The sequence below is a fragment of the Phalangium opilio genome, unplaced genomic scaffold (assembly GCF_054372755.1).
Source record: "Phalangium opilio isolate 3A_F unplaced genomic scaffold, DU_Popi_V2 ptg000017l_1, whole genome shotgun sequence".
NCBI lineage: Eukaryota > Metazoa > Arthropoda > Arachnida > Opiliones > Phalangiidae > Phalangium > Phalangium opilio.
Window position 1 is genome coordinate 7501734 of NW_028324151.1, and position 22556 is coordinate 7524289.

The following is a 22556-nucleotide window of genomic DNA, read 5'->3' on the forward strand; positions in this document are numbered from 1 at the left end:
ACTTATTAGTAAAAAAAGCTCACGAAACCGACGAATATTCGTCATACAACAAACCTTCATACAAGCAACATTCAAGTATCAATTTCACTTCAAGCGATGAGCTTCCCACATTATTACATAAACTAAACTATTAATTTTATTTCACCCCACTTTGCTTGTAAATGGAGAAGTCCCTCCAGGATCGGAGGCCGAAAGAAGAAAAAGAGTAGTTTATAAAGACGGGAAATACGGCAGACTTTGATGGAGTGCCTCTACTCCGGTTAAATAAAAAGAAATTTCACTGAAAAATATACATAAGCGAGAGAAAATCGAATTTAGCCGAGATGATATCAAGATTATCGAATTTAATTTCACTTCTTCCTTTCATACTTTTAAAAGAAAACTCTTTCGGCTTTATAAAGTTCAAAGGTGATGTTTTAAAAGCCAGTTTTTGGTTTTATACGAAACTAATCGTAATTAATGAGGTTTAAATACTGTTTTTAAAGGAATAAATATGATTGATTTTGAAAGAGGAGTTTTGGCATTTTCGTGGTTTATAATTATTTTAGTTACGGTAATGAGTAATCGTTTTTAGTTTCCATTTTTTTAATTTTTTAAATTTTCGTTAATGAAGTTTGTATAGATCGTTGTAATCTTGGAAAGATGACGTTTCAAACCGTGATACGCTTGAAATATATATTTCCTTTCAAGATTAAATCTATAAGTTTATAGTTCATCTATTGAAAACCGAAACTAAAAATCGATAAAACTAATTAAGATTTAAGGAAGAAGTAAAAAACGATAATTATGACGTATTACTCTGTAAATTAGAAGCTTACATCATTATTATTAATCTGAATATAATTATTAAAATTACATGGATGTCGCATATGTTATGTTATAAATGGCATATATTGAATTACAACATGAATAAGGACAAATGTGCTATGTGACAGGACCACTGCTTTCGAGTTATGATTTGAGTGTTTTAGGGATGACCCCTTAATTAAATTAGTATTTCTTTTCAGTTTCTTAATTAAACTTAACAGGGTGGCCAGTAATTTGTGAGAGCATCTCTGATTGGTTTGTAACTGAATCGAACAGAACTGCAAAGTTTTCAATCTTTCGTACTTAGCGGTTTAATTGCACTAACAAATGAAAGGCAACACTTGTCTGCACACTATAGCTACAAGAAACAACTTCCGGCAAGATTATCAAACTACAGAATCATTAATTATCAAATTTAATCGAATTTGAAAATTAATCGCACCGCATCCTATTTTTTTCCATAAAGATGAAATTCAACCTGTTTTTCAAGCTCATTACACTCTCCTGTAATTTTAACGTGTAGGAAACCGTCAGGTGGTACTAGGCGTCCAACAGTGGTACTTCCCTAAAAGCCTAACGTGTAGGCGCCATTGCGAAAACTTAATTGCTCATATCTCCTTTAATATTGTAAATAGAAACGGTATTCCAACTGATATATTCATTATTTTATACGCTCTTTCAATTACAAAAGAAAATATCAGACCCGAAGTATCCCTTTAAGAAAACACCCACATTACCTAACTTTTTAAAATTATCTCAACTCCTTTCCCAAACACCGGACCACTTCAAACTTTCAAAATAATCTCCAAACTTTAATATAAAGAAATATATGAAATAAAGTGCTAGTATAGACGTACAAGGTCTCGTGTCATTGGCTGCTGCATGCGACTGACCTATATTGGACGGCTCCGAGATATCCTTCTCGCTTTTTCTCCCATAGGATTTATTTCGCCTGAACGCCTTCAGCCTTCGGAGCGTCAGAAATTCCCATTCTTCTTTCAAACTATTGATTTTATATAGAGCACCCTTTCTCGCTTATCCCCTTTGAAGTATTTCAAAGAATTTATTCAATACACCCATGAAAAAAAAAATGGAACCATTTTTAATGTGAGAGGAAAGCGAAACACTCGGGTATCCATGGTTTACAGCACCAAAGAGAATAAAAGGGAGGAGTAGAATCTCCCAGGATCAACAAGCGTAAATGATTAGGCTGCTACTAAATTTAATAACTAGAAGTACGAGAGAGTTTCCAGTTTGCTAGATTTTAATTGGCCTACCGTCACACCTTCTACGCTGCACTATCAACGTGTTTGACGTCACAAACGGAAACTCCTCTGTAATGCGTATTGAAGATGCACGGTAAAAAGGGCAACAGGTTTAGTCTCACTTTCCACTCCCCTCTTTATATTCTCCTTGACAATACGTAATATTTCTTCAGTAGGCTGAGAAATAAGGATTTGTTTTTAAACTGAACATGTGGCCAGTAGAGCCCAAGCATTTTAATTTCAAAAAACTGGACAATGGCCACTAAGTGCGTAACATTGGAACGTTTTTAACTAATTAAGTGGGCACAGGTCAAGAAGACTCCCAAGAATTTAAACTGGCCTATAGCTAATTTTTAAAAGGGACCTTTGTCGAGGGCTACCTCTTTTTTTGCCTGCCTGAAGTAATTGTAGAACTATTCTTATTTATAAGAACGTTTTATGACGTACTGGTTACCAATAGCCTGGTTTGTTGGTTTATATCTATAACCAACAAACCAGGCTATTGGTAACCAGTACGTCATAAAACGTTCTTATAAATAAGAACAGGTCTACAATTACTTCAATATTCATGAAAGACTTGAACAAACGCATAGTGCGTAAAACACTTTAAAAATTTACAGGAAAAACTTTCCTTCGTGGCAGAGACAAAAGAGCGGGGGAAAAAACGAACGAAATGGTTTCGGAAAATTAATGCTTAGAGACAAGAGCTGTAGCGTCTTTGATAAATACAATATCGAAGGAAGATTAAAACGGGAGAAAAGACGCTGAAAGTGGAAGGAGAATTGAGAAAATAAATTGAAATAAAATCGAGCTGCCAAAAGCAGCTGTAACCATGGGAACTTCATCCTCTTTAGGACGGACGGAATGGATCTTAAGGGAGAACTCTTGTATTAATTTTATACCTCGTTGGGTTTTGTATCTTAATCTTAAGGAGTGCTGGTGGAACCCACAGACTAGAATTTATTTAACCATAAAAAGGAAAAAGCATATTTTAACTGATTTTTTGTAATGTATTGTTCAAGTGCACTTGACAAAATTGGGAGAGTTCGAGCGATGTTAAACCACCTTAGACTGAATCTCCTCCCATTGCTCAAAGAGACCATTCACGCAATGCATTTTCGAGTGCTCACGAAGTAGTTGGAGAAGCCCAATTAAAACGGACATTAGTTGTTGTCAAGAGTGGTTGAGCACTAGTTTAGCTGTATTTTATTGACAATATTCGATACCATAACATTAAGAACAATTTGGGGGTAACTTTTTACTTGGTACATGGAGTATATTATACAGGGTGTTTCTAATAAGATTGTCATTAATTAAGGGGAAGTTCATTGGGTGATTTTGAGTCAAAAAGGTTCTATGACATTTTGTCGTCCGGGCCACTGTTTTCAAGTTATGATTTAAGTGTTTTAGGGATAACCCCTTAATTAAATTAGAAACCATTGTCGTTCAGTTTTTTTATTAAATTTAAGGGATCATTCGTATAATACTCCTTACTTGCCTTAATTTATGGCAGACTTATCAGAAACACCCTGTGTACTATATCTGCATCGTTTTACGTTTAAAAAAATCAATTGGTTTCCTTCAGTTAATTGTTATTAGCTTGTAGGTTAAGTTTGATTAACGTTATGAACTTATTAAATTAAAATTAACGTATTCGAAACACGTATCTGTTAATCAGGTTTATTAAAATCTATTCCATAGGTCACACGCCAGATGTTTTGGGTGCTTTCATCACCCTCTTAATGACCGTGGTACTAATAGCCGGGGTCAAGAAGTCGCTCATGTTCAACAATGTTCTGAACGCGGTCAATTTGGCCGTTTGGGTCTTTATTATGACAGCCGGATGTTTCTACGCCGACACGTCAAACTGGTCAGCTGACCACGGCGGCTTTTTACCCATGGGGTGGTCAGGGGTAAGTAAAGAGTGCTCATCTCTATCGTTTATCGATTGGAGGAAAGATAGTAAAAGGGCCGGGGTTTCAACGACAAGATTCAAAAGGAGTGGGATTAGATCTAATCCACTTAATGTACAATCCATAATTGAATATTTTACAGGTCTTGTCGGGAGCCGCCACTTGCTTCTACGCCTTCATAGGGTTCGATATCATAGCAACAACGGGCGAAGAAGCTCGCGATCCGAGATGGTCAATTCCCTTAGCTATCATACTCAGTTTGGTCATTATCTTGACCGCCTACATCTCTTCTAGTGTCATGGTAAGAATGCTTGTTTTCTATAAATGTTTTATTATCTTAGAGATCCCTTTTGTCTTCTAAACTTTGTTTATTTGGAGTTCTTTTGGGTTTAGTTAAACAATCTAAATCGAAGTTTATTATGTTGCCAACATTTTATTGGAACCGAAAGCTGATCTTAGGTTTGCATGAGCATTGCGTCGTCATAATAAGCTGGTTAAATTTGGTTAAGACGCATGAGTGAACCGAGAATAGTGCATGGGAGAGAAAACCTACGGCCAAATTCTATCATTAAAACGCTATCTTTAAAAGCTCGGGTCTTATATGGGTTTTAATTTGGACCCATTTGCAAATGCATGTCCTTTAAGACTCAACTAAAGGGAATTTGGGTGTTTCACTAAACCAACTTAACCAAGGAAAGGCAAACTGACCGACGACGCTACACAACTTGGTCACTTGCATAGCTGAAGCAAACTTTGAACCATCTTTCACATTAACCCAAAACCAAAACTACACATCCAATCGTATTTTTAATTTCAAGGTCATGGTTATTGCACCTGGAGATCAGAAACTCGTGGAAGGGCACTCAAAAAACAGTTTTTGTTATTTTTGGAAATCGATAAGCTAATTTATTTGCAATAAAAGTCAAAAGACTTTCGAGGGATCAGTAACTTAGCGAATGATAATGGATTAAGCGAAATTTTTAAAATCTTTGCACTTGACTTTTCTAAAATGATTGTGCGTAATCCATAATTGGTGTATAGGGAATATTGTCAGTGAATTTTGCGCCCAACTCCTTCAAAAAAGGAATATAATTTAGCTCAATGTTGACCAATATAAACTTCTGTTACAGATGACGTTAGTCCTTCCTTGGGAAGATCTACATGCCGAATCGGCTTTGGTCGAAATGTTCGGCCAACGAGGCGCTCACAAATCCCAAGTCATAGTGGCTGTAGGAGCTTTAGCCGGCTTGACAGTTTCAATGTTCGGTTCCATGTTTCCCATGCCCAGAATAGTTTACGCAATGGCCAAAGACGGCTTAATATTTAGGTTAGTCTCACCTCATCTCGAATGGAGCGTCTTGGCATGCAGTCAAAACTATTCTGGTTGCGTATTTCAGAACGTTATCCAGTATATGGACTTTCGTTGGTACCCCAGCTTTAGCCACGGGTCTTTTAGGTCTCCTAACAGCCATGGTCTCTCTCCTGATTGGCCTCGACGTCTTGGTAGAAATGATGTCCATCGGAACCTTAATGGCTTACACCCTCGTCTCCACGTGTGTTCTCCTGCTACGTTATCAGCCGCTCCAACAAACGACGCTCGTAGATTTACTTCCGGAATCCATACGGTCCGCTTGCCCAACCCCTTCGAGGGAAACGGCTCCCCCTTTACCGAATCTACCATCGTCGGTCCCGGGTCTCGGCGTCCTGGGTTCGACGTCCGCCACAAATCCCTTGGCGACTAATACCATGAACAGGATCACCATACGTGCCAAGACCAGGTATGTATTTTCAAATGAGATTTTAACAGGGAAATGTCGTTCACTTCAGTTGGACTAACAATGTTTCTTTTTTCTTTTCTTTCTTCCTTGCGTTTTCGAGAAGGATGGATTCGTCCGAGAGCGAAGGTTCTCCCACATCGCCTGTGGATACGCAACCACCCTGGGTACCCACAAACGACGCGGGAACCAAAGGAGGGTTCGTACGTAAAATAGTCCATTTTTGAATCATTTTTAAACCCCAAAAATGCATACACCTTCGGGAAGTAAACTGTTACGTAATGTTAAATAAATGGGAAATGGTTTAACGGAAACAGTATACCATTTGCGTTTTTAGAACTCTAGTATCACTAAGAATTGCTGCAAATGCTTTCATGTTGAGTATAGATAAATTTATTTTTGAAGTAATAATTTTTGTTACGTATGACAAGTAAAAACACTAAACACAGATTGTAACGAGAAATATTCAAGTTTGTATTTGTTTGTACTTATACACGGATGTTTATCACAAAAAACATCGCATCGTTCTTCGAACGCGATGAGCTTCCGGTAAAGCCAACAAGTACTTTTTAAAACTAATCATGAAACCTCCGACAAAAACTAGAGCAGCGCCGCAAAAACTGTACACGTCGAGTGCGTCATGAAATAAACCAGCTTGGAAAATGAAGGCCGATAAAATACTGGTAATAGTTTGTGATATATTAACGAGTCCCGCTGTTTCGTAACGCAAGGACATTATGCACAACAATCTCAAAATCAAGGACATGACGCAACGAAGTAACAACAACCACGATTCCCCTAAAGTAGGGATTTTCAAATATCCCGTACTATACGCGATGCCTAAATTAATTATGGCCGAAATGGAGGCCGAGTGGAAGACGGTAACGGTTTCGTGGAAAGCTCGTAGTTTCGTGGCCTTTAGAATCTCAGTGGCAGTAGTGAGTAAAACTTGGACCAGACCGCACAGTACGCCGATGACACGAGACCAATCGCCCAAGTGCAAAGATGGTAGTTTAACCACCAATAATAAACCAGCAATTGTAAATAGCAACGACAAGACAAGCGATAAACTACATGGTTCTGAAAGAAATTATGATAACTACCTTCAACATTCAATGGGTCCATACATGCATCACTTCATTCACTTGCCGAGATTAAACTCAAGGGTTTAACAACTATTGCGAGTAACCGTCGCCATTAAAGGTCAGATACAACAAGGTGGTCAAACACCAACCACGACTTTTGAAAAGGGTATTTTGTCAAGTTAGCTGAGCACTCATTTTGCGAAACACCAATGCCATGAATTTGTGTACTAACATGAATAACAAAAAGGCTTACAATAAGTCGCCTCTTTCCTGGCTTATTAGTGGTATTAGTGGCAGCATAACCAACTCGAATACCACGCTCACGGACGCAAGCTGCTCGGCCTACATATAGAGAGTTTTCAGTTGGCTGAGTCGTACGTCACACCCTGCTAAGTCTTACCAAAGTTCTGGCAGCCATATTGGTGGGTATCAGCTTTCCTTTTGCATTTAAGCTACTAGTATGGCCATGAAAATTATCTCACGAATCTTAGCTCCTCCCTAACAGAAAACTCCCTATAGCACGAGCAAATCGTGAAAAAGAGCGCAATATTCGAGTGGGCTATGCCATCTGCTACAGTCAATCGAAAGACACGCCCAATTACCAGGGTTTGCTTCTTACTGGTTATCCTATCGCTTTTTGGAGAGTGGACTGAAGGGTATTGCTAGACATGTTAGTGAATAAATTCATACCAAAATCTATTGTCCCATTGATTTAGCTTTTACGTGCATGATATGCTCATATTTGTGGGATTAACGTCTTCGGACTTCATGTGGAAACCATGAACAAGATTTCGGCAAAGTGAAAGAGACCTTCTCAGCTCTAAATGTTTACAATACCTTTGATAATACAACGCGCTAAAATTGCAATCATCACTGGAATACAGAAAGAAATGACCGTAAAGTCGGAAATTGGCAACCTCTGCACTGATTCATTACTGGACAAACCACTGAATGCGCAAGCGCAACCGTGAGCCAATAATATTAAATTTGATTTGGCATCGAGAAAAAATATTTTCAGTGATCGAATGATAAACGGAAGAAGGAATAGTGCTATGGTGAAATTACTGAAACCCACGATCTGACCTGAAAATTGTCAAGATCATAGCACCAAAATTCGTTTTTTTTAAACGTTAGAATTTTCCCAACTCATGCTTTGCTGGTGTTGACTGATAACTCTGCCATAAATTAAGGGAGATGTTCTTTGGGAGATCAATTTTGAGTCGAAAATGTTCTATGACATTTTTCCGTCGGGCCACTGTTTTCGAATTAAGATTTGAGCGTTTTAGGGATGATCCCTTAATTAAATTAGCAAACATTGTCTTTCAGTTTCTTAATTAAATTTAAGGGGTCGACTTAAAATTACCCATAATCAGGGCCGGATTAAAGGGGGGGCGAGGGGGCACTGGTCCCCGGGTGCAAGGCTTGTTGGGGGCGCATTGAGTTAAACTATTCCCCCTTAACAACATTTGCTGTTTCTATTTTTCCGACTTAAGGCTAGCGCACACCTAACGTCATCGGACGGACCGCACGGATCGTACGCATCGGATAATTTTCTTCAACTGCGCACACTAAATTCGGAGCATTCGGATTTCCGAACGCGCGTATGAGCAATTGAGCATGCGCGGCGGAATACTCGGGAATTTTCAAAATGCGCGAAATTTCAAACTAGGCTTAACATAGTGGCTATAGTTGTGCGTGTTTTTTTTTCTAGCAAAATACGCATTTTTTCTGATTTTCCCGGATTAAATTACTAACCGGAAACACCTTTCAACTTGGAATAATGTGGTAAACCTAGAAAAGTTTCCTAATCTTAAAAGAGCGCCATTTTATGTTTCATCAACACATAATCTGAGCATTCGTTAAGCAATTTTTGTTTTAGCTCCGTACGGACCATACGGATTGTATGCCCCTATCGGGAATCCTCGTCGGCATTGCCGACATCCGATACGTACGATGCGGACAGATGAGCGCGTTCTCATTTGAAACAATGGTAATAATAATAAAATCCGATGCGTGCGATACGTGCGGTCCGTCCGATGACGATAGGTGTGCGCTTGCCTTTACGGGGGCGCACATTATTTCCGCCCCCGGATGCAAAATTGCTTAATCCGGCCCTGAACATAATTTATGGCAAAAACACCCTCTATATTCTACTAGAGAGAAAAACCTACTTGAAACCAAGTCTACTTTCTTGGAAATAACATTAGAGCTTGACTTGAAGAAACCGGCCGTACCACTCATAAACAAACCCCGATAAACTAGACAATAATGTGGTTTTGTAATTATAACAGTAGTATCGGGCGTTTCATCTAGGGGTTTCAATTCAAAAGCTTCGCTTTCCAGGTTCGCCGTCATTTTAGACCCAACACCAACGCGCGTTTGCGGAACCGGTACAGCTTTCGCTTGTTTAAACATTTTACAACTACATTTTCGTCTCCGTATAATTCAAGTCTAAACCCTGCAGGCGCTTCCAATACTTTCCCTCAGCTGTATTCAACACACAGGTTTCAAACGCGTCATTTCGTAGAACGTTGAACATTATGAGAGATTGAAGAAATTAATAATTATAAAAACATTAGGCTTATCGTGTTGTTGAAATTTTACTGTTAGTGTCTGTTTGTTTACCACGCCTTTCCATAATAAGAATTTCCAATAGCATAATTTCCATTCCACACATAACCATCTTTGTTTTAATATCAAATACATACACCACAAGGTTCACTTCGTATTGAACCTTTCTGTTGATTGAAAAGTTCGATTAACAAATGCTCCATATGGATATGCAAACGTGTATTTATTTAAATTGCATATTCGGCAATAAATACAGCTACCGTATCTCCCATGTTAATTTCTATGTGGATTTTGTGGGCCGGGCTTGAGAACTATCCGTCACGCCTCTTAATTCTGACCTCTTTTTAACTGTGATTTCAATGGTTTGGTAGTAGCAAGAAGCGATATCTAGTTTATTAGGGAGAAGGTATAAAATCGCCACATTTCTAGCTTTATCTCCAGTCCAAACGTAGGTCCGGAGTTAATCCCCGCCTCTAAACTACAACCAGCATCTCATTGGTTCTTGAAAACTCACGTCAGCGTGACGCGAATGACGAAAATTACGTGCTTTCAGACTGAGGAGAGGCGAAATAGCCCTGTCTCCTTTTACTTCCCCCCTGGTATTTTGAAAGGGGGACTGCGACTATGGCGCGCGAATACTTAGGCATCTTATACCTTCTCCCTAGTAAACTAGATATCGCTTATTAGTAGTAGCGAGATAAAATGCGTCATATATTATGATTAGTCTGGATATTCCCACAAAATTCGCATAGACATGGTTCCAATTAGCTGTATATATTACTAGTTAAATCAATAGCGTTGGGGGTATTTTCTCTCGCTCACTTAGGAGTAGTCATGTTCTAATAGGCCTGGGTCTAATGAGCTTGACATTAAATCAATGTTACAATAAACTTCACCCAAATAAAACCATATTTAATTTAAACCGAGATTAAGAAACGCGTTCGAATATTTGTCACGACATTCGTGGTCCAATTGTCAATCGGCTTCTTAAAGCTAATAAGAAACCCACTAATTAGGACCAAAACCGCGCCGGAAATGACGTAACTGTTCGGTGCATCTCCGAAAAACAATAACTGCATCAGAAAGGATGATAAAATACAACTTATAGACCGTACTAAATTCACCACACCAGCCGTTTCATAATTGAACGATTCCAAGTAGAACCATTTGGATAACAAAGACATCACATCCACGGCCATCATACTCCATTGTTGGTACCTCGAAGGATCCGGTAGTACGAACCATCCAGAAAAACCCGTAATGCTTGCAAGAACTATAAAGGACACTGAAGAACCGAAGAAAAGAAGGAGGCTATCCCTGTAGGGTTTCAGTTTTCCCGCCTTAAAGATGGCTATTGGAACAGCAGTCAAAACTGACGCCACTCCGCAACATACTCCCAATACTGGGTCAGTGCCAGACAAGTCGACGGACTGAGAGGACGACGTTTTGACCACCAGTATTAAACCAACCATGGCTAAGAGCAAAGATATGACCAAGACAGAGGAACATGGTTCTGTTCAAAAATAGAAGGTGGTAAAGAAATGTCTTACTGCAAATAACCCTGCTTTCAAAATGAGACCAAATGAATTTGAAAACCATGATAATACACAGTGTGTTTTTGATAAGTCTGCCATAAATTAAAGGGTCTGTGTTCTTTGGCCCAAATTGAGTATAAAGTGTCGAACAACGTGGGGTCTAAAATAATATACCTTTTCGATGTAACAAAGGGGATAGGTAACCCTCAGTATTGGGACATACAAGGTACAAGAGGGTTGACACATTGCATTCTCTGCGCACTCTCATGATACAAAAAGACTACAGCACCAGGCGCCAAAAAGCAAGATGGAAGGCAAAGTTTTACCCCCCATCCCCGTGTCTTCCATCTTAGCTACATCGAAATTGTCTATTAGTTACGGAGATATGGGCACCCAAACTTTTGACCCCTCAAACGAAGAAACAGATACAGATGTGGAGTAAGACACGTCACCCTTCAATACCCTTCAAAAACATTATTGTACCTTTATCTAGCACAATTGTACTATTAAATGAGTCGAAATGTGTACGCTGCTAAAGAAAAGCTAATTACTTCACATGTGTGACCAACTAAAAGACAATGAAAATTCATTTTAAGCGGTCATCCCTAAAACACTCGAATCGCAACTTGAAAACAGTGTCCCTTAGGGCAAAATGTCAGAACATTTTCGTCTCGAAATCGCCCAAAGAACAAGCCCCATAATTTCTTACAGTCCTTTCAGAAACACCCTGTATAAACTTTAGAAGCATTTGGTCGCTTTTTTTCACTGAAACTGAATTTTTTGTTATATTGTATAACCTTTAAGAAAAATCCTGGCTGCCACTGCCACAAAAACGGGTGTACTGTAAACGATGATGATGGCATCAGCTGGAGGAAGTTGCTGATACGTTTCAAATCGAAGATGAACCGTAGCTCCGCCACAAATGGAGAAAATGAATATGTATATCCAATGACTAGGGACTTGCGTTTTAAAAGGGATCTTGCGGAAAATTATGAATGGCAAAAGGAACAGAGCTTGAAACAGACAATTTGTCGTGGCAAAATGACCTATAGTATTCAATGGAAAATATCCTAACTTGACGTTCTTAAAAGGAAACGTTCAAGTAACATAACATTATACCTTAAAAGAACGGCCTTTTTCTAAATATAAAAGGAATTAAATATTAAAAGAAGAACTAAATGAGCTCTCATTACAAAATAATTAGCATTTAATTAGTCTAAAAATTAATCAAGGACTACTGCGCCATCCGCCATTGGTTTAAAGTCGTCTGCTAAACCGAACCTCTCACCCCTACGGGATTGGTTGAATTCTCACAGGCTGATAGAGGTAAGGGTAAGAGAGGTTCGGTTTAGCAGACGGTACTAAACCAATGGCGGATGGCCCAGAAGTCCTTGATTGTTTTAAGACTAATTAAATGCTAATTATTTTGTAATAGCAGATCATTTATTTTGGTTTTAATATTTTTCCTTTTATGTTTAAAATAGGTAGTTCTTTTAAGGCATAATGTTATGTTACTTAAACGTTTCGTTTAACCACCGATAAAAGTGACAAAACATAATAAACGAAACCAGAAAACTAACCTGGATGAATGTTATTTAGTCGTTTTATAATAACGGAGGAAATCACGTCCATTAATCCCGAAAGAGCGCTCAGGGCGATACCCCCGAAACGATTTTTAAATGAAGTAAATTTTGTTATGGAATCAGTTTTGGCAACGTTAACGCTACTGGATGTCCGAGATATCACGGAAATTTTAACTTTTTCTGGAGATTTCGGTAGAAATATAACAGATTGCTCGCTATGATTTGCCAATGCCATGACTGTGATATTCAAAAATAGGCGTCTATGGACGCCGTGTACCTACTATCGAATATCGAGTGAATGTTCTATCAACATCTGGTTTCTACAGGTACAGTACACGATTACACTCGAGTCACTAGTACGAAACTATCTAAATCTAAACGACATTACTACATAAAATATCTATATTACTTTTTATATTACTTTTTATGACAGCTATGCCTACAACGAAGAATATGCACTGTTTAAGACAATACATACGATTTTATATTATTTTTATATTATTTTTATGACAACTACAACGACGAATACGAACAGAAGGGGATAATAGAAGAAGGATGACACTCTGTATCCTCTTAAAACATCAGTTGTGTAACATGATCGATTCTTCCCTATCCGGCCCTTTTTCTTTGCTCTCCTGCATGCTCATCAAACCTCAGATCGGTAACCATCACACCGTGCTAGGGTGAATTGTGTAACTGTTTGAAACTAAATCCTCAGCAATCAACCCATTAACCTTGATTGTCTTAACGTGGGACAGAAACGCACAAGCGCATGCGCCTTAGCAAATAGTTAAGCGCTGATAGAGTAACGATGAGGGACTATTTACATGGCGTATGTTATTCGGTTTAGTAACCTTGCTATAATAAATGTTAAGGGATGTTGGGAAGAATCATGTGTTACAATTACACCACGCTTTGTGGTACACTTTTCTCTCCAAGAGAAGTATTATGTACTTCGTATCCGAAGTATGCTCTCCCATTAATGTCATAATGCTTTAATGTATCTATAGGCTCAATAGTATACTTGTATCCTAGCTCTAACAGTCTCATTTGTGCGAGAAAATAATCGTGGAGAGTAAGATGTAAATTGGTTGAAAAGTTAATTTAAACCGTATATTAAAGTTACGTGCATTCGTAAATCTCTTTACTGTTCTTACAAACAATAATAGTAACGCTTGCAAGTTATGTGACAGATTTATGTTTTTACGCGAATATTATAACGTACATTGTCCAGCAGTCTAATTCGCACAATATTCTTAATTATTCGTGCTTAAATTTTCACTACAAGCTGCTCAATCATAAGAGATTTTAAGCGTTAGGTAGAATGGACATAATATTTAAACTGTAGCTGGTAACTGATCCGCTGGTGCATTGGGTGAGCGCGGCTGCAGGTTCTCGGTTTGAACGCCAATACCATTAAAAATTGCTCTTATTAAATAAGTTATATCATGTTTACCAAGCAAAACGTTGTTGATCAGAGTGTTACTAGTTTAGACACAGAAAAATCAATGGTCTTTCTTATAGTAGCAACTTGAATTTATTAGGATTTTCGTGGTCAGACGTACTCACTTTTAATTGTTCTTGCAAGAAAATAAACCAAAACATTTATTAAATGACCAAAAGTCGAAGTCTTTTACGAGTTGAAGACCCTTCCGGCAAAGTACTTAAATATTTCCCATAAGTAAGCAACACCCCTGACAAGAGAACCAAAATTGATCCAACAACACTCATCACCTCTAAAGACTGTCCAAAAATTGAAAATTGGGCGAGGGCCGATAAGAGAACGCTGATAACCGTACGAGAAGTGGCCCCAATTCCTGGTCGATCGGCTCTGCCACTCCAAATAGAGAAATATAAGCTTACAGCCCAAGAAGCCGCAACAGACAGGTTCAACCAGCTTTCACTCACAGTCATCACGCTCAAGAAAGCGAAACCCGAAACTAAGGTGGTCAAACCAGCTCCCAAGACGCATCCAAAAATGCTATAGTAACAGATGAGAACTTCCACTCGGTAATGTCTTAATATGGAGGTTTGAATAATGATGCCAAGGCTTATGAAGCACATGGAAAGGCATCCGCAAAGAATTCCAATCAAATTATTTAATAAATCGAGCTTCTTAATCGAGTAGACTTGTGGCAACTTGGTCACCAGAATGACGCCACTAGTAGACAGGATCAAAGCCGCCACCAAAGTGAAACTGAATTTTTCTGCATCACAATAAATAAATTTTAAAGTCGTTTCAACTGAAATTATTTCCACCATCCATAAGTTTATATGTTCCATAAGTATGATGCTTCGTAATGCTAGGGACTTACAGCTCGAGCTATAGTTCGAGAACGACAAGAGAGAATCGACTACACTAGGTTTTGCAGACCATCTTCATATTTAGTCTGTACTAAACCATTGACAGCGTCTCCCCGAGAATCTATGACGTTTCAGCTACGTCACTTCATGACAAGCTCTCAATAACTAGTGACACACTTATGGAACGTACCTTATGAACTTACGCTTCCACCAATTAATTCAACTGTTGAAACTTTTCAGTTTTATAAAAGAAAGAACTCGCGTCAAAATCGGGAGAATGATCTGAGGGCTATGACGTGTATGTATTTCATAATAAATCATTTTCAAACGTCGGGAGTAAAGACAGACGAAGTCAACAAATGGTTCAATATTCAGGGCGAGGGCCTAACCACTCGAAGAGCTGCTGTACACAGATTACGGATTACGCGAAATCATTTTAGCACTGTCAAAGGTACAACCGTGTACACCGATTACGCTAAGTGACTGGTTCCTCAATTTAGAAGGGTTGAATTGATTGATTTCATAGCTTTAAGCATACAGAAAGGGAATATCGTTTTGTATTCAAACTATCGGTACATAGCAGATGAATTTATAAATAGTCTACGGAAGAGATTGAATACAAAATGAATTCTCCTTTCGTTACGCTTACTTAAACTGCAATTAAAAACCTTTCATCGTAATCCGGGCGAGAATGTTGACAACAATAGGTGCGCATCCCAAAATCGTGGCACTTTCTTCCAAAGTTAAGCGCTGAATCGCTTCAATAGCGCAGACGTTATAAGAAACCATAACGAAACAATATAAAAACAAGTTTCTTGTGTCATTCCATTGGTACAAGAAGGAGCTATTATAAATTATGACAGGCAGGATGAATATAAAGCGAAACACGAAGCCGACCAAAGCAATTTCACCTGTAACAATTGGAGAAGTAGAAATGTGTATCCTCCTTAAACGATCTCATTGCATAATTTGAGAGACCCATAAATAAGCACGTATAAAGAGGAGACTTTGAGAGACCAAATTTTAAACCAGCCCCTCCGGGGTTTCAAATCTCAAATGCAGTCGTAACTAACTCTTTGAGTTTGAGATCACAACAAACGTCCCTACACAAGTATCTGTGGCATTTTACTTATAGAGTGATTAGTCTAGTAAAACCTAGGCGTCATGCACGTTTGTCCACGAAAGGAATATCACTAGCAAGCTAGGGCCTTGTGTAAAGGATGCAAGAACAAGCATGTATTATGCTGATAGTTGGATCAATAAAAGAAAGTATATCCCTTTGAATCTTGTTCACTACTGCCAACGACGTGACATTCACTTCCGGCACCGAGTGTCACGCCATGAGACTAGACAAATTGTGACGTCGAGAGTACTCTATCTCCCAAAGTCATTCCCCTTTTACAGATCCAGCTATTGCAGGCTTACCGGGATAGATTTTGCGGTCTAAGAACTTCATGGATGACGCACCAATTGCTAAGAATATCCCCGAAACAATACCCAACAAAATACCGCTGAAGTTTCGCCAACTATTTCGTACAGTAGTAACAATTTTGAGTTGATTTTCAATAAACATTTCCTCAACATTAAGATCTTCCATTACAAAATGTAATACACAGTTTTTGTATATTAATTTATATGGTTTAGTTGGAGATTTATAAGTCTAGAAAGAGTAATGTTTCTTGTTAGACAACTAAAATGAATAGGCGAATGTAGAGGCAACTCTAGGCTATGTGGAGGATTACAATAACATAAACCTGGTGGTACAGAACATAAACACGGTGACATTAAACGACAAGTCCTATGAAAAAACAGGAGACCTGCATCAAAAATTCGTAGTAAACAAAATTAAGCCTTGTATTTTCACGAGATTTGTCCTTTAATAAGTAAAACCTGTTGGTTGGTTTAAAAACAACAAGTACATAATTTATATATAATTTCAAGGCTCAAACTCTCGCTTCTATTCAACAGGTCTTCCAACTACGACGGAAAATCCTTGATCATCGACGAAGCCACAGCCAGCCCGGATGGGATCCTGGGAGGCGGAAGTGGAGGGGTTCCCAGTGGTTTCGTGGGCCGAGGTCTCGGGGGTCTCGCGGGAATATGGTCCGAATTGCGGTTACAGATTAGAAGTCACCTAAAAGTGCTTTCCTACCGATGCCCGGGTCTCTTCTTCTGGCACCGTCGGCCCGGTTCCGCCACGGAAGAAACTGGACGTTACGTCATCAAACTCGTGGGCTTCCTCTACTTTTTAATAATAACCTTCGACTTGGTGGCCGTCATAGGATCGACCGCCCTTGCCAACGGAAGCTGGTTTCCGTTGCTTCTTCTATTCTCCTGCCTGGCCGGTATCTTAACCGTTGTCGTTTTGATAGCCAGACAACCGCAAAATAGGTAAGAATATAACTATTTTATACACTCCATTAGCACGCGACGTTTCATTTTAAATTGTGTCTGAATCGAATAATTGCTCATATTGATCAACCATGGCAAGTTTTCCTAGCTTTCAAATTTAAGGTCAAAAGGTCAACGAGAAACCCTTCCTTAAAGGGACTGTAATGTGGCATAGGCGGATGGTTAAAAAATATTTGAAATACGTATTGGCTGAAGTAACAGATATTCAACATTTCAGTTTTAGACAATTTTATAAATCTTATCGGGGGCATTTTAAGTTTAATTTGGGGGGGGGACAGGTGATATTATTCATGGTTTACAACCTTACCTACAACTACTTCAAAGACATCGGTGCGTGATTAAAGATTATTTGAAGTACGTCACAGGCACCATGTGAAGCCAACATGCAAAGACTCCGCATGAAGTGGAAGTGGACACCTAGTCCTTTTTTTGCGAGAATGTATCGCCAATTCCCCTAAGTGGTAGTTTTCTAAATAAAACGAACTATGCTTTTTGAGCCACACCTTTACTCAGTCACGTGACGTGTGTATGACGTATGTTAAATTACTTTTACCCACCCCGCCGCTGTTTGCTTTACAGACCCTTTAAACTCCTCCCCCCCTCTCTCTCTCTCAGCTTTAACTTCAGTGTAGTGTTTAATCAAATAATATATAATTTTTCTCTATAGTTTTACCAAGAAGTGATATCTAATTTATTAGGGAGAAGGTATAAGATGCCGAAGTATTCGCGCGTCATAGTCCCAGTCCCCCTTTCAAAATACAAGGGGGGACGTAAAAGGAGGCCGGCCTACTTCGCCTCTCCTCAGTCGGAAAATAAGTAATTTTCGTCATTCGCGTCGCGCTGACGTGAGTTTTCAAGAACCAATGAGATGCTGGTTGCAATTCAGAGGCGGGGATTAACTCCGGACCTACGTTTGGACTTGATATATAGCTGGAAAGGTGGCGAATTTATACCTTCTCCGTAATAAACTAGATATCACTTCTTGGTTTTACTCTAAGCATTCATAACTTCATTTTAATATATTCCCTATCATTAAATTGTGGGCATTAATTCTTCATTCACTCTGTTTTATCTTTTTAAAAAAGGTGCGATTTAAAATTCAAGGCACCCTACGTGCCGCTGGTTCCAGCCATCGCAGTGCTCGTCAACATATATCTCATTCTAAGGCTCTCCTATCTAACTTTAGTTAGATTTTGCATTTGGATGACTTTCGGTAAGTCGCTTAAAATTTTTTTCTAATCTTCATTTCGTATTCATGAAAAGATAAAGTACTTTTGAAACATTTAAAAAAATCCCCCCTGATGTGGACTGGAATATAGGTAGTGATACTTAAGTTGATTGGTACCCTGGGAACAAAACAAAGACTAACTATACATCGCTAAGAATAGATGACGTGGGGTTTGTGGAGTCCCACTTTTTCACGATGCTCGCGTTCCTCGTAAAAATTGGCCCTCTTCAAATGTTCGGGTTAAAATTAGTACTATATAATATTCGCAACATAATTTACATCGTCATACCGTTGGGTTGAATGAACGCATGAGGACAAAGCTGAAAGTATGACCGTCAGAACTGAAGTAATACTTAGGACTCGGTTTGTGACGTACTATTCGCTCAAATGAAAGTTCTCTTTAGTGGGGGGAAAAACAAAAGCCTAATTCTTAAGGCGCGTTTTCAAAAAATGTTTTTTTGACCAAAATTTAAGCTTTTGCGTCAAAAAAAGCAGCCATAATCCAAAGCGAAAAAAAAAAATGTTCTAAAACCAGCTTCAAATTCAGCTTTTCGACTTTACAGGCTTTAAATCTTTGAGAAGTAGATACCTAAATGAGGTTTATATTTGCTTCTAATTTTTATTTTTTATTTTGAGCTTTTGCCACTCAAAGTAAAAGCAATTGAGTTACGCCATCTTTAGTCAATTTCGAAAGCGCGTCAAAATTTCGAAAATAAAAAGCCACAGCCAAAAGCTTAGGAAAAGTTGATTGAAAACGGACCTTTAGTCCTTATATGGGTTCTTTGTGCTTCCAATTTGAATTATTCGTTATTTAATACGCACTTTAGAATTAAAAAAGAGTATCCCTTTAAGGATAAAAAGTTAATTTAGAAATAAAGACGAGGGTAGAATCCTAATCTATCTCGTTTAAATAAAGCGATATTATTGATCCAAATCTTTTCCACGCTTATTGTAACGCTGACAAGATACAAAGGCAAAACAATTAAATGGTAATGGCTTTATAAACGGCTTATCCCAATTAAGTCTCTCGTCACCAGTGAATATTTGAATATTTGGTCTTGAAGCGTGATGCTTAAATTAATGCTCTGACATTGAAAGATATTCGGGGAAAAAGGCCTAGATGTAATTTTTTCATCAACACAGACGGTAGAAACAAAATATCATCAGAAGTATATAATACTTCTCTTCGAGAGAAGTGTATCAACCACAAAACGGGGTTATTGTAGCATGATTCTTCCCAACATCATTTTACATTTGGAGTGCACAAGGTTGCTAAACCGAATCATATTCGCGATAAATAGATCCCTCATCATTACTATATTAGCGCTTAACTATTTGCCAAGGCGCATGTGCTTGTGCGTTTTTGTCCCACGTCAAGACAATCAAGGTTTGTGCCTGGTTGATTGCTGAGGATTTAGTACCAAACAGTTATAGAATTCACCCTAGCACGGTGCGATACCCATCTGAAGTTTGATGAGCAGGAGAGCAAACAAAAAGGGTGAACCTGGCAAGAATCATGTTACATAACTAAAGTATTAAGAGGATACAGAGTGTCATCCTTCTTCTATTATCCCCTTCTGATATCATTAACAATTCGGAGAAATGGAAATGATTACTTTGGCGTGATAAACTATTGCTATTATGGGGTGGATATCAAGTTAATATTAAAATGGAAGGACATTTGATTGATTACACAATAAAAGTTGATGAAAAAGCTCGACTTACAAACCATCATCACAGTTGTTTAATTAAAATATTACTATTGTGAGCGAATAATAAATTACACGAATTTATTCCATGCGTGCCATTATCAATTAATAATAATTACGGTTAGTGAAACTCGTACCATTTCAGAACTGAATATATAATCGCCAATTTTGTCTATGTAGATTTATCGCCACCCAAAGTCCAAAATCCATATGTAATTATATAATCATTCCAGGAACACTAAGAATACAGCTTATAAGAATCATTGTGTACAGCCAGGGATAGGTTTAATTTTAGAAGTAGGAATGGAGAACAGAGTAATCTGGGCGCGCGTCAAAGTCCCGGACCCCCTTCCACGGGACGGAGGGGTATGAAAGAAGAGGCGGGTCATAGCGACAGAGGTAAAAAGGAATTACGTATTTTTCGCCGTCCCCGTCAGCAACGTCATCAAAACGTAGTTTAAGTGAGCCAATAAGATAATTGAAACTTTTCGTTACGTGTTGGAGCTCTATACTGGGCTATGAGTTGGACTGGCGCAAATACTAACCGTTCCCCATTCCTACTTCTAAAATTAAATCAATCCCTGGTACAGCCATTTTTCTCAACTTATCTAAGCGGATTTTTCATTTTGTGGGAAGAGCTATAGACTAATCATAATGTATGACGAATTTTACCTCGCGAATAATCTATCTCGTCGTACTGTACGACCCTACCTAAACGCTGAGGATGCTGCGAGGACTTCGATGCCGTTCCGTAGGTGTGGGTACAGAGGCAACGTTATAGGTATGGGGATTACCACTCCATCCCTCTTTCCTTCAAGGCGATACAAACTAAAATATATTTGAAGTTCCAAACACTCTAAGAACCCTGACCCCAAAAAAGAGGATTCAACTTGAAAAAAAAAGCCAACTCTATTTATTTGCCTAATGAAAATCGAAGCATTAACGTAATGATATTCGAGGGTCAAGAAGAAAAAAAGTTCGACTTCAACGTACATTCATCAAATACACCCCCCACTTAATAGCACTATATTAAATTGAATTCTGGGATACTGCCACCAAGGCTTAACAGAGATATCTAATAAAAATGCTAGGCCTAATGACCTAGCAAAATTTTTCTAGCACTCTGTGTGAAAATTTCGTAAAAATTGTGAAATAATATTAACTCTTTAATATCAATTTTGTACCTTTGATATTATTATTATTATTTTTAATTTAATTGCTTAACCTCTGGTTCAACTGTACACTTGGGTTGAAATAGGCCCAAGCAGAGGGGAAATAAATTAGGATTTTAGGAAAATTAGGGAAGTAATTTCGAAATGAAGTCGGTACGAGGGAAGGAAACACTGTTTCGAGAAACTTATATTGGATTACATTCTTAGATGATTACATAAAATTAAATTAAAGTGGTTTCTTGCAAAACAGTATACAATATACAGACTTAATTATATAGTAATGTTCTAAAATAAGAGGAAAATAATGTATGCTACTTGAATTAATTCAGTAAATAGTACTATTATAATTAAACATAAAATTAATTCAGTAAATAGCACTGTTATAACAGGAATAGATTTAATTTTAGTAAGTAGGAATGGAGAACAGAGTAATGTGGGCGCGCGTCAAAGTCCCGGACCCCCTTCCACGGGACGGAGGGGTATGAAAGAAGAGGGAGGTCACAGCGACAGAGGTAAAATGGAATTACTTATTTTTCGCCGTCCCCGTCAGCAACGTCATCAAAACGTAGTTCAAGTGAGCCAATAAGATAATTTAAACTTTTCGTTATATGTTGGAGGGAGGGGTTCTATACTGGGCTATGAGTCGGACTGAAGTAAATACTAACCGTTCTCCATTCCTACTTCTAAAATTAAATCAATCCCTGGTTTGGCCGAAAAAATTACTCTATCAACCTCACTCACATTCATTTACTGGTCGCAGATACCATAAATTTATAAGATATGTTCCCATAAGTATGACACTTCCTATTCTTCGTAATGCTAGGGACTTACAGCTCAAGCTAATTCGAGAACGACAAGCGAGAATTGAGGTCCTACACTCAGTTAATTTTGCAGTCCATCTAGGTCCTATTTTGTCTGTACTAAGCCTTTGACAGTACCTCACCAGGCGTCGCTTTACCTCGAATCTATGACCTACGTCACTTCATGACAAGCTCTCAGTAACCAGTGAAAAACTTATGGAACATATATTATGAACTTGCGGTAATACTCATTCAAAGTATTCCTGGGTTTCATTTACTTTTGTTTATAATCCCACCCATGATAAAAGCGAATGAATTAACGAAAAAGACTTAGCGTGCCATTGAAATGAAATGAAAAAGTATCGTAAAAATCCTCAAAGGATTTGGATACAGAAAA

The 22556-nt window shown here is 38.3% G+C and overlaps 2 protein-coding genes and 1 long non-coding RNA gene across 6 annotated transcripts in view; 1 reads left to right on the forward strand and 2 right to left on the reverse strand.

Moving 5' to 3' along the window:
* The window catches only part of LOC149702861 (putative cationic amino acid transporter), a 138677-nt gene that overhangs the window by 108259 nt on the left and 7862 nt on the right, over window positions 1-22556 (forward strand). For 3 of the 4 annotated variants that reach the window (XM_089866776.1, XM_089866777.1, XM_089866778.1), the window contains exons 5-11: window positions 3774-3985; window positions 4128-4286; window positions 5116-5312; window positions 5383-5763; window positions 5864-5959; window positions 16807-17229; window positions 18336-18463. In XM_089866776.1, coding sequence (XP_089722902.1) covers window positions 3774-3985; window positions 4128-4286; window positions 5116-5312; window positions 5383-5763; window positions 5864-5959; window positions 16807-17229; window positions 18336-18463 — 1596 coding nt within the window. The remainder of the gene's footprint in view (window positions 1-3773; window positions 3986-4127; window positions 4287-5115; window positions 5313-5382; window positions 5764-5863; window positions 5960-16806; window positions 17230-18335; window positions 18464-22556) is intronic. The other variant, XM_089866779.1, reaches the window with a different exon arrangement.
* The window catches only part of LOC149702863 (uncharacterized), a 95511-nt gene that overhangs the window by 33356 nt on the left and 39599 nt on the right, over window positions 1-22556 (reverse strand). The gene's annotated exons all lie outside the window — the stretch shown is intronic.
* LOC149702865 (solute carrier family 35 member G1-like) lies at window positions 6259-12769 on the reverse strand. The gene is made up of 3 exons (XM_089867055.1): window positions 12532-12769; window positions 11749-11997; window positions 6259-6840 (listed from the first exon to the last, which is right to left on the reverse strand). Exons 1-3 carry the CDS (start codon window positions 12767-12769, stop codon window positions 6266-6268), a joined length of 1062 nt encoding a protein of 353 aa, XP_089723181.1. The 3' UTR covers window positions 6259-6265.